Source organism: Myxocyprinus asiaticus, chromosome 44, assembly GCF_019703515.2.
Source record: "Myxocyprinus asiaticus isolate MX2 ecotype Aquarium Trade chromosome 44, UBuf_Myxa_2, whole genome shotgun sequence".
Taxonomy (NCBI): domain Eukaryota; kingdom Metazoa; phylum Chordata; class Actinopteri; order Cypriniformes; family Catostomidae; genus Myxocyprinus; species Myxocyprinus asiaticus.
In genome coordinates, this window is record NC_059387.1 from 29,697,923 (window position 1) to 29,709,959 (window position 12,037).

The 12,037-nt window shown below is 47.3% G+C and overlaps 1 protein-coding gene across 2 annotated transcripts; it reads right to left on the bottom strand.

The window, feature by feature from the left end:
• Positions 1-211: 211 nt before the first annotated feature.
• On the bottom strand, positions 212-3,925 carry LOC127434418 (E3 ubiquitin-protein ligase DTX3L-like). 2 transcript variants are annotated; one of them, XM_051687152.1, is made up of 5 exons: positions 3,810-3,925; positions 3,585-3,718; positions 2,978-3,150; positions 1,221-1,432; positions 212-1,013 (listed from the first exon to the last, which is right to left on the bottom strand). In XM_051687152.1, the coding sequence occupies exons 2-5, from the start codon at positions 3,658-3,660 to the stop codon at positions 944-946; spliced, it is 531 nt and encodes a 176-aa protein (XP_051543112.1). In that variant the 5' UTR covers positions 3,661-3,718; positions 3,810-3,925; the 3' UTR covers positions 212-943. The 2 variants fall into 2 exon arrangements, with proteins under 2 accessions (XP_051543112.1, XP_051543113.1); XM_051687153.1 differs by lacking the exon at positions 3,810-3,925 and having other exon boundaries at positions 2,978-3,094; positions 3,585-3,714.
• Between the last annotated feature and the right edge of the window lie 8,112 nt (positions 3,926-12,037).

The window sequence follows — 12,037 nt, forward strand, 5'->3', positions numbered from 1 at the left end:
TTATGCAGAATGTCCAGGCTACTAATTTTCCAAAAAATGTAAGTGAATGGGAACAAGGGCTGTTGCTCCCAAAATGACAAAAAGCACTATGAAGTATTCATATAACATTTCATGTCAATTACATACAATTTTCATCAATGTTTCTCTTCTTACATACATACCAACATGCTGATAACTATCAAAAATCAGTTTATTTAAAAAATCTGATGACTCAAGGAAACCGTGTTTACATGAGATTTGAAATCGAGTTATTCTCTGCTTTTGACATCAAATCGTAAACAGTCATGCATACCACATTGCATGCTCAACACTGGATAAACCGTTAAGAATGTCGATAAAGGTGTTTACATGCAATGTGAAATCGTGATAATGGGCAAAAGTCCATTAGTGTCGATCGTTTTTTGCTCACAACGTTAATGACCTTTCCCAGAAAAAGAAAACCAATTTAAGGCATTTGCATGACCTTACATGTTGTCAGATTATTAAGCACAATTGTGTATGTTAGATTGTGTATGTCAATGTATGTAAATTCATAAACCTCCACAAAGAGGAAAAAAAAAAGTTTTTACATTTATTTTAAAACACATTAGAAACACACACACACACACACACTAACATATATACAATGGCTCACAATGTATGTAATACTGTCTTACTTCCTGTGAGTAGACTATGGTCTGTTTAATAGAAAATACACATTATCTAACAAATGAGTGTTAGGATTCAGGATACAGGGTGCACCTTAGTTGCAACTCCACAGTTTCTGACATTATAGACAGTGGACTTTATTTGTCCAGTTACATCCTGTTAATTGATCAATCTTGATCATGTAGATTTGGGTGTAAATGTCAAACTCCATTTGACTGTGCCATGGACCTCCTTATCCTGGTCTCACAGGGTCATGATGAAGTTAGTAATCCACAGTAGTAGTCATAGTAGTCTCTCATTTGATCCCCTTTACCTTAAGACTCTTCCTCACTGTTTTCAGGTAGTTTGGATCCGGATAACCAAAGCTAAGTGGGTGGGAGAGAAAATGCTAACCATATGATTTATATCCATAATAAATATCCATGTAATAGTCCACAACTGGGACATTATTTACCTTCAACATTTAAAAAAATAAAATAAATAATAATAATAATTGTTGTAGCTGTAGTGCATGTTGTAGGGGCATTTATTATCTGAGATGATTTCTTTATATAATTAAAAGTATTATGTACCTCCCAGATCCCTCACCGTCCAGTGGCTTGAGGGGAATGTCTGCAGGTGTCACACAGTATTCTCCGCTGCTACTGGCTACCACAGTGAATAGCAGCTTGTATTGGAAGGCCACCTCCAGTTGCCGGAGAATCTTCGTCCCCATACTGTTCTGAGGCAGGTATGCCATAGTCTCCATTCCCTTGTAGCTGTGCCCTGGGTGTGGATGCATATCCTACAGGGTGAGAATCATACTCAAATCACGCTTAATTACAATTTTCCTATTCAGCCTATGTCATGTCAATAATTTAGCTTTTTGATGGGTCGCAATTGTAATGCATTTCAAAGGGATTGTTCACCCAAAAATAACAATTCTGTCATCATTTACATTGTTCACACTGTCTCTGTTATCAAAAATTTATGACTTTGTTTTTTATATTTGTAACATTTCATAGAATGTTTTTTTCCATCCAATGAAAGTGAATGGTGACTGAGCAGACTGATCACACATGGTGCTTCTCAATAGGAAAGCTGCAGCTTAGTTAGGCTGTGTCCTTCCAAGGCTGCGTTCCACTTCATCTTTTATGCCATTCCCTCACTAACTTCGCTCTGTCTCATGGACTCTGATGTACGTCATTCCCCCGAGGGGAAGTGCTTAGGGGAGTTAGCGAGTGGAGGTTAAAAGTGAAGTGGAACGCAGTCCTAGACCAGTCCTTCTGAGGCTGTAGGCTAGGCTCCTGCTCAGCATTCAGCTCTTGAATGAGTTCTTTGTAGATATGGAGGAAGAAACCAGAACAGTGCACATTTGTGCAATTTCCGTTTTCCGCAAAAAAAAAAAAAATGTTTTATATAAATTGGGACATGTGCAAGGGATTGTGGGTGATTGAAGGCCACAAAGGATGCACTTGATACATCCTCCAAAATATAGGTGAACAAAGGCTGTGAAATGAGGCTGCCTTCCAAGAGCACAATTCAGACAGCCTTCGACGGTGCTCGATGACATGGTGGCCGACTGATTGAGAAGCACTGAAAGTGAATACAGCAACAAAAGGTCGAATGTTTTGCTGCTGAAATTGGTCTGTGCTTACCGAAATTTGAACCACTGCCCCCGGTGGCCAAAGCTGGAAGCATTGTTGAACGTATGGGCACTTGAAACTCCAGTGTCTGGGTAAAATGTTAACAGAGTGGTGGCAAAAGCGAGTCATATTTTTAGTTGCAAATGATGCAAAATAGTCAACGAGAATGCATATTTTATGAGGTGAAATTAAACTTTGTCTCTGCTTCATATATCCTCTTTTTTAAATAATATTTGTATTATTAATTCTGTTTAAAATATGTAACATTAATATGACAGTAATTTAAGCACAGCCTCTGTAAAAATATAAAGCCAAACTTGTTGAACAGTTTAATGGGGGGACATATTAACCAACTAGTAATTCCAGTGTCGATTAGCAGCATCAGAACCGTTTAGTCGACTAGTCTCGCACATTCATAATGGACTCTGTATGAAAGTCAAGCACAATATGTTTTAAACACCTGAGCCATTAGTGTCTATAACAGGGGATTTCAGCAGTTATCAGCACACATCCATCAGTGTCGGCATTTGCAAGTGTATGAGAAACAGGCCGGACAAGATTCCACAGAGCAGAGAATGAGATAGCTGAGATGTTTTAGAGTACTCTGACTGAAACTGAAAATGCTGCTTGGGTGTGTCATGACAATTTGCTACTAAAACACTGTTGAGACAGATACAGTAAAACTAAGAATGTGAAGAGCTCACCGACTGGATGCCGTCATCAAAATGAAAGATGATTTGAATGGTGTCACAGTCAGGGTATCCTTCCAAGCTCCATCTTTCAATATTCAAAATCATTTGCCCTCCTTCTGGCTGATTTCCCTGTTTTATCAGAGCATCGTTTTTGTGGTTGTTTGTTCCATTAGCTTCTGCTTCAGCTGTCATAAAATATAACATGAATTTTGGCATGTAGCCCCAAAAAGTATTTGGACTTATTAGATAACAAAATATTAAACCAAGTGGGATCTTCAAAACAAATTATGCTGATAGACCATTTATCAGAACTAACTTCACTTTTTGAACCATTTTTGTTGTTGCTTTTAACCAAGTACAGTCCAAATACTGTCTTAATTTTGAGCAGATATCTATCGATTTATAATTGAAACCTAACAAACTGCTTTTTGTGAAATGTTTTTCTTGAAAAGTGAGCTTGTGCTGTCTTTCTTTAAATAAATGCCTCTTGATTTGATGGTTTGTAAGGAAATGCAATAACATTACACATGCATTTTTAAGAGTGTCCAAATACTTTTAGGGACCACTGTATGTAATAATTGTCTATGGCTTGACCAACAGAAAGAGCTGGGAAACTCACACGTCTCGGCCAGTGGTGGAGGGCCTTTTCCATTCAGGTACCTGGTGCAGTGCATCTTATCCTGTGAAGCCCCCATGATCAGAGTTAAAGGAGTAATGATATCATACGTCTCCAGATCATTGAAAGGAATCAACCTGAAACAGATACAAACATAATATAAGCACTATAAATGATCAATTGACTGATTGAGGTTAAGCAGATGTCTTGATCTTTCAGTATACTTACCAGATGCCTTGTAGGATGTACACTTGCCTCTCTGTCTCTCTAGGGTGGACTGCTCATCTGCACCCTGACTGCAGGGTTTAAACTTTTTCTTAGGTCACAGATAATATGCATAAAAAATAAGGTAAAAACAACAAGGAAGTGAAGACAGGTGTAGTGAAACTTGTTTTAGAAGACAGCTGGTTGAGAGAGGGGAGGGGTTTAAGTATTTGAGAGCAGATAAGTGTGGAAAGGTTTTCCTTTTTATGGTATTTGATTGCATTTGGGTTCAAAACACTTCAACACGATTTTGTGATTTTTTTGAAAATCATGACAATTGGATAATCTGGGTCATTCTCAGGAAACAGTGCCATTAGTTTCCCATTACATATACTACTGATACTTTTGATGATGATGATAAACTTAAAGGAACAGTTCACCAGCTGTCTTCATTTTGTTCCACATTTTTGTTATGCTGAACAAATGTAAAAAATGTAACAAAAATCCTGGTCCCAACTTCTCAATACAAGTAATTTTTTTCAAGCCATTTTTATTTGTATAGTGCTTTTCACAACACATTGTTTCAAAGCAGCAGCAGAAAATCATGCTTTAACAGAAAATGGAAGTGTAATATCTTTAAAGTCATCATTGTGCAGTTTGATAAAAATATGATTGTAAATTGTGTTTAAAAATAAGTAAATAAGTAAATAATACAGTAATTGTATTTAGAACCCCAGTGAGCAAGCCAAAGGCGACTTTGGCAAGGAACACAAACTCCATAAGATGTTGGTTAATGGAGAAAAATAACCTTGGGAGAAACCAAGCTCACTGTGGGGGCCAGTTCCCCTCTGGAAAACAGCATGAATATAAATGGCAATATTTTTTTTGTGTGTGTGTGTGCAGTGCAAGTCATGGTTTAAAATTAGCAAACTAAGTAAGTGTTAAGGGCCGATGTTTAAACAACAAGATACAGTGGCAGATGATATGGCAGACTCATTTAAAAGCTTAAGAAAGCACCCTAAAGCATCAAGAAAGAATTTCACAGAGGAACTTGCCTTGTTTAGAGTTAAGAGTTTAGTTTAGAGTTCTCGCATGAACACCCAAGCCACTGTGAACGAGCTCATTAATGGGCAACGTCAAGATTTTCACAGAAAAATATTGACGTTTTCATAAACCTTCAGAAGACTTGGACAATGACATACATGCCACATAGACCCCCTTAATTAAAGATGCTGTAAGCGATTTTAGCCATTCTGGAACTTCCACAAGACTGAGCCACTGAATTGGGATTTGTTCACACTGTAGGAAAAATCAGATTTTTTTTCTCAAATCCTATTTTTTAGACTGTTCAAACTGCTGGTTCCCTATCTGTCACTCACTCAAAGTTGTGTCGATGTAGTGACACTAGGGGTCACTCTTGGGAGCCCGAGACATCTCTGGTCTTTGATAAAAGGCCAATGAAAATTGGCGAGTGATATTTGCATGGACATACGGGTATAAAAGGAGCTGGTATGTAACCACTCATTCAGATTTTCTCTTCGGAGCCGAACGGTCATGCTCACTGAGCTGAATACTACATTTCATTCACCTCTGCTGGATCTGACGGCGCATTTCAGCGGCTTCTCCCCCTTCTGCACTGGTGCACTGCAGAGAATGCCCCTGGGCGCTTCGGCAGAAATAAAAGAGTATATTTCTCTAAAAGAGTGGCACACACAGAACGTCTTTTTAAAGACGCGTCTTTTTAAAGATGCTTTTCCGATTGTGTGTTATTCCTGGTTGCGCTCGTTATCTCTCACCTTCTGACGGTCACGATCACTGTCTTTCGTGTCTGGGCACTGCTCACGCGGAGACAGCGTTCGGAGATGGTCATGTTCTCATTGCGAGAATATGTCCATGGCAATGTTGCGGTCGTGGCTCCCGCCTCGGTCCTTTTACCCACGGGTATGAGGCCAGTGCGGCTAGCACTGGGGGCGATTTGGGGACCCCAATGGGGGCGCCTCTGCCGGGAATCCCCCCGTGGACCTCACATTCCCCAGCACGCTCGTCTGCCCCGATCGGGCTTCCGGATGAGTCCACCAGCTCATCTCACGGCGAGTTCGACCTCTTATTCGGAGCCCGCGAAAGTGATGAGCTCACGAGCGCAGCATCGGAGAGCGGGCTCGTCCAGTCAGAAGCCTCAGCTGGGCTCCTCCCTTCGGGGTTGATTGCCCAGTCACAGGCTGACGCGGAGATGACGACATGCTTTTCCGGGTAGCTGCGAGCGTCGGCTAGTGTGGAACTCACTGCTCTTCCCTGAACCTTCACAGCTCAGTGACTGGTTGCTGGGCTCACGGCGCCACTCAAAGCCACGCCCCGCCTTTCTTCCCGGAAGTGCATGAAGAGCTGACAAGGTCACGGGAGGCACTTTTTACGATCTTTTCAGCTTCCCCGCCCTCATTACCCTCGATGGTGGGGCGGCCAAGGGCTATTCGACAACCCCCCGGTGGATAAAGGCGCTCGCAGTGCACCTATGCCCGCAGAGCGCCGCCACCTGGCATGGGTGTCCAAAGCCCCCGTCCAAGGCCTGTAGGTTTATGTCGTCTCTGACGGCCAAGGCCTATGGTGCCACTGGATAAGCCGCCTCCGCCCTGCATGCCATGGCTCTCCTGCAAGTCCGCCAAGACGCTAAAGGAACTGCACGAGGGTAGTTCCGCCCCGGGATTGATGCAGGAACTGCGCTCGGCGACCAACCTCGCTCTCTGAGCGACGGAGGTCATGGTGCGGTCTCTCGGGCGGACGATGGCCACACTAGTGGTCCAGGAGCGCCACCTTTGGCTCAACCTGGTCGAGATGGGTGAGGCCGACAAGACACGATTCCTTGCTGCCCCCATTTCCCAGGCGGGCCTATTCGGCGACACCATCAAGGACTTTGCCCAGCAGTTATCGATGGTAGAGCAGTAGATGGATGCTAGCTTGCATATCCTGCCCTGGCATGGTTCAAGATCCCGCACCCCGTCTACTCATCACCAAGTGCGTCCCCCTGTGGTGACTGCACCGGCTCCGCCACAGCCCACCCCTTCGGCCCGGCCCCAGCGTGGAGCCCACCGCAGGAAGCAGATGCCACCCGTCTCGCGGCCGCCCAGAACCCGTGAAAGGCTTCAAAGCACCCTTGAGACGGGTGACCCAGGGACAACGAAACCTGCTGCTCTAGAGCTGGTAAGCAGATCTCCATCTTTTTGTTATCCTTTTGCATTTAATTGCGCTGCATGCCCAAGTGGCTGCAGTACTCAAGAGCTCAGCAAGAGCGGTTTCCTTGTTCCCTGGGTCACGTATCCGGTGTGCATGGCCGTCATCATGACCACCGTCCACCACTCTATTTGACAGGTTTGAGGCTCCAGCGGTGGTCTCCCGCCCCTGAGCGCCCAGCTGTGGCACAAATCTGCCCCTGATGTGACAGTCTCCACGGGTCACGAGGACAGGCCTCTTCCTCCCCCGTCCCAGGCTGTTCCGGGGGTGGTCACAAGGAGCCAGGTAAGTGCTTCGATGTCCTTAGACTCAGCTCCGCCCCACCACGAGGCCCCACCTGCCGGTACGTCCGAAGACGTTGTCCCTTTGGTCCCCCTTGCGCGGAACTTGGACGCATGGCTTGCGCTTTCCAATCCATCACTAGGGCTGGTCTGGACCGTCTGAATCGGCTGCGCGATTTACTTCGCCAGGCATCCACCCAGGTTCAGCGGTGTCCACTTCACCTTGGTGAAAGATGAAAACGCTGCTACCTTGCGCGGAGATCGCTGTCCTCCTACGGAAGGGTGCGATAGAACCTGTCCCTCCAGCCGAGATGAAGAAGGGTTTTTCAGCCCCTACTTCATTTTACCAAAAAAAGGCGGTGGGTTGAGGACAATCTTGGACCTGTGCGTTCTGAACTAGGCTTTACACAGACTCCCCTTCAAGATGCTGACGCAAAAATGCATTCTGGTGAGTGTCCGGCCTCAAGATTGGTTCACGGTGGTAGACCTGAAGGATGCGTACTTCCACGTCTCGATCCTTCCTCGACACAGACCCTTCCTGCGGTTTGCGTCCGAGAGTCAGGCGTATCAGTACAAAGTCCTCCCTTTCGGCCTGTCCCTGTCTCCTCGCATCTTTACAAAGGTCGCAGAGGCTGCCCTTGCCCTGTTAAGCGAGGTGGGCATTCGCGTTCTCAACTATCTCGATGACTGGCTAATCCTAGCTCATTCTCGAGACATGTTGTGCGCACATAGGGACCTGGTGCTCTCACACCTCAGCCGACTAGGGCTTCGGGTCAACTAGGAAAAGAGCAAGCTTCTCCCGGCTCAGAGCATCTCTTGTCTCGGTTTGGAGTTGGACTCAGTCTCCTTGACGGCGCACCTTACGAACAATCGCGCCCAGTCTGTGCTGGCCTGTTTGAAGGTGGTCATCACGCCGGTCTGTCACTGTCTTTTCAGCCCTTGGACTGTCCTCTCACTTCTACGGGCAGGTATTCCTCTAGAACTGGTCCCCAGGCGCGTCGTAGTCATGACAAACGCCTCCAAAACGGGCTGGGGCGCTGTTTGCAATGGGCACGCAGCCACCGGCCTCTGGACGGGTCCGCGACTGCATTGGCACATCAACTGCCTCGAGTTGTTGGCAATTCTGCTCGCCCTGCAGAGGTTTCGGCCGTTGATCCAGGGCAAGCACGTGTTAGTTCAGACAGACAAGACGACAATGGTAGCATATGTCAACCGCCAAGGTGGTTTGCGCTTTCATTGTATGTCACAACTCGCCCACCATCTCCTCCACTGGAGTCAGCAGCACTTCAAGTCGCTGCAAGCCACTCATTTCCCGGGCAACCTCAACACTACAGCGGACTCACTGTCACGACAGGGGAGAGTGGAGACTCCACCCTCAGGTGGTCCAGCTGATTTGGAGTCGATTCGACAGGCACAGATGCACCTGGTCGCCTCCCAAGAATCCTCCCCACTGCCCGCTCTGGTACACCCTGACCGAGGCCCCCCTCAGCATAGACGCGCTGGCACACAGCTGGCCCCCTGGCATGCGCAAATATGCATTTCCCCCAGTGAGCCTGCTTGCACAGACCCTGTGCAAGGTCAGGGAGGACGAGGAGCAGGTCGTCCTGGTAGCACCCTACTGGCCCGCCCAGACATGGTGCTCGGACCTCACGCTCCTCGAGACAGCTCCCCATGGCGAATTCCCCTGAGGAAGATCCTTCTTTCTCAGGAACGGGGCACCATCTGGCACCCACGCCCAGACCTCTGGAATCTCCATGTCTGGCCCCTGGATGAGACGCGGTGGTAGAGACAATCACTCAGGCTAGGGCCCCCTCTACGAGGCGCCTGTATGCCTTTAAGTGGCGTCTGTTCGCTAAGTGGTGTTCTTCCCGACGGGAAGCCCCCAGAGATGCGCAGTCAGATCAGTGCTTTCCTTCCTGCAGGAGAGGTTGGAAGGGAGGCTGTCCCCTTCCACCTTGAAGGTGTACATTGCCGCCATAGCAGCACACCACAACGCAGTCGACGGTAAGTCCTTAGGGAAGCACGACCTGATCGTCAGGTTCCTAAGAGGCGCCAGGAGGCTGAATCCCTCCAGACCACGCCTCTTTCACTCATTGGACCTCTGTAGTAATTCAGGTCTACAGAGAGCCCCCTTTGAGCCTTTGCAGTCAGCCGAGCTTAAGGCACTCTCCTTGAAGACTGCCCTCCTGACTGCGCTTACTTCCATTAAGAGGGTAGGTGACCTGCAAGCGTTCTCTGTCAGCGAAACATGCCTGGAGTTCGGTCCAAGTTACTCTCACGTGATCCCGAGACCCTGACCGGGCTATGTGCCCAAGGTTCCCACCACCCCTTTAGGGACCAGGTGGTGAACCTGCAAGCGCTGCCCCAGGAGGAGGCAGACCCAGCCCTGTTGTCGCTGTGTCCGGTGCGCGCTTTACGCATCTATTTGGATTGCACGCAGAGCTTTAGAATCTCTGAGCAGCTCTTTGTCTGCTTTGGTGCACAGCGGAAAGGAAGCACTGTCTCTAAGCAGAGGATCGCCCACTGGCTCATTGATGCCATAACTTTGGCATATGTTGCCTAGGACATGCCGCCCCCGGTAGGGCTACCAGCCCATTCTACCAGGGGTGTAGCGGCTCCCTGAGCCCTGGCCAGGGGTGCCTCTCTAACAGACATTTGCAGAACAGCAGGCTGGGCAACACCCAACACCTGTGCAAGATTCTACATCCTCCGGGTTGAACCGGTTTCGTCCCAGGTAATGGCACGCAACACAAGCGGATAAGCCTGGGATATCTGGCCGGGTGTATCCCTTGCACATAGCGCCTTCCACCTCCCTTGGAGCTAAAGACGTGCGCCATTAATTCCCAGTAGTGTTCACAAACTTTGTTCCCTGGTTGACTTCCTCCGAGCCCTGTGGCAGTCGAGTCTTCGGAGAGACTCGCTGCCGGCCCAGTACACGCGCTAACTAAGCACTGTTCTGGGGTAGGTGTTCCGCATGTGGCGGTTCCCTGTAAGGCTAACCCCATGCGATGTATATCTTCTGCTAGTTCATTTCCCTGCTGACTGCGTCTTCCTTGGGCAGAGCCCCTCTGCCCCAGTCTCCATGTTTGCAGTAACTCCTCCCCCATTGGGCAGGATCTACCTTGAAGGCTCTCCACATGGTTGGAAAGACCGTGTGATGTATTCTTCCACTTAAATATCCCCCCCTCTCTTTGGGCGAGGTGTGGTCTCCACGGTGTCTTCCCCTTGGGAGGGACACCCCCCAACTAGACCTGGCGGCCCAGTCGGATAATCCCCCTTCTTTTCTAGGGAGTGGAAAAAGAGAAAGGGAAAAGAGGCCACGACTGGGTTAAGCCTGTCTCTATCTTTGGGTAGTTGACTTGTCCCCAAAAAGGGCCGTTCGACACTCATAACTATTTTGGGGGAGGTTACGTGTCGACCTGGTGTGCTGGCTATGAGGCACACAGCAGTCTGCCCACCACACACCACCAGTTCACGTAACACAGTTCAGCCAGTTGTGGCTTTTCATATAGGGACCCCTAGTGTCACTACATCGACACAACGTCGAATGAGTGACAGATAGGGAACGTCATGGTTACTGGTGTAACCTCCGTTCCCTGATGGAGGGAACGAGACATTGTGTCCCTCCTGCCACAACGCTGAACTACCCGCTGAAATGGCTGGACCTTATATCGGCTCCTCAGCATAAAACCTGAATGAGTGGTTGCATACCAGCTCCTTTTATACTCGTATGTCCGGGGGAGTGGCATGCAAATATCACTTGCCAATTTTCATTGGCCTTTTATCAAAGACCAGAGGTGTCTCGGGCTCCCAAGAGTGACCCCTAGTGACACTACATCGACACAACGTCTCATTCCCTCCATCAGGGAACGGAGGTTACACCAGTAACCATGACGTTATATGTGGACAGATCAGATTTTTTTCTGTTCAGACTGCAGTCGCTTTTGCTAGCATGTCCACATTAGAATCAAACTTACATATGTTCACCATGCATGAGTGTTTATCGATAGATGATTTTCATGAGGGCAGTATCCAAATTTTAACACATTCTTCGCAGAATACGACTTAAAAAACAGGAGAGGTGGCATGCAATGTTTATTGCTGCAATGGTTTACAACTGTCCTGTTTTTGCCAGACGCCCCGTATTTTATCCCATATGGGACACCTATTCAACTGTTTTTTAGCAAATGTGACCAAAAATAATCGATTTCGACAATAATTTAAAATCTAGTCGCCACTGGCGACATTCGGGTTGTGTGCGTTCATGTGCGGTTTCATCAGATATCATCTTGTAGTTATTGAATACATAGAGTGCGCACCAGTGTGTCTCGCGCCGCATTTCACCCATTCTGTTGTGATGAGCTCGCTGCACCACACGCAAAAACAAACCCAGCGCGAGAGAACAAATGACTCGGGTCTTTTTCATGAATCACCCAGAAAGAACTGAGGGTTTCAACTCAGGAGCTCAGGTTAGCAGTTTGAATCAGTTTTACTTTCTCAGCAAATCAGCCATCAGTGAGCTCACAATGGGGAGTGCAGACATTTCAAAATAAGAGTCCCATGTGTATTTCAGGCTTCTTTATAATTAAAAGTCCCATATTGTGTACCACTTTTCTTCTTCTTGTAATTATTGATTGGTATTGGAGTAGCACAATAAACTGCATCTGGGATTTCTTTCAATTTGCACTCTTGAAGACTCTGTGTCTGGGCCATCCGGTAACAGCAAAGAAAGGCTAAGGCATCTGT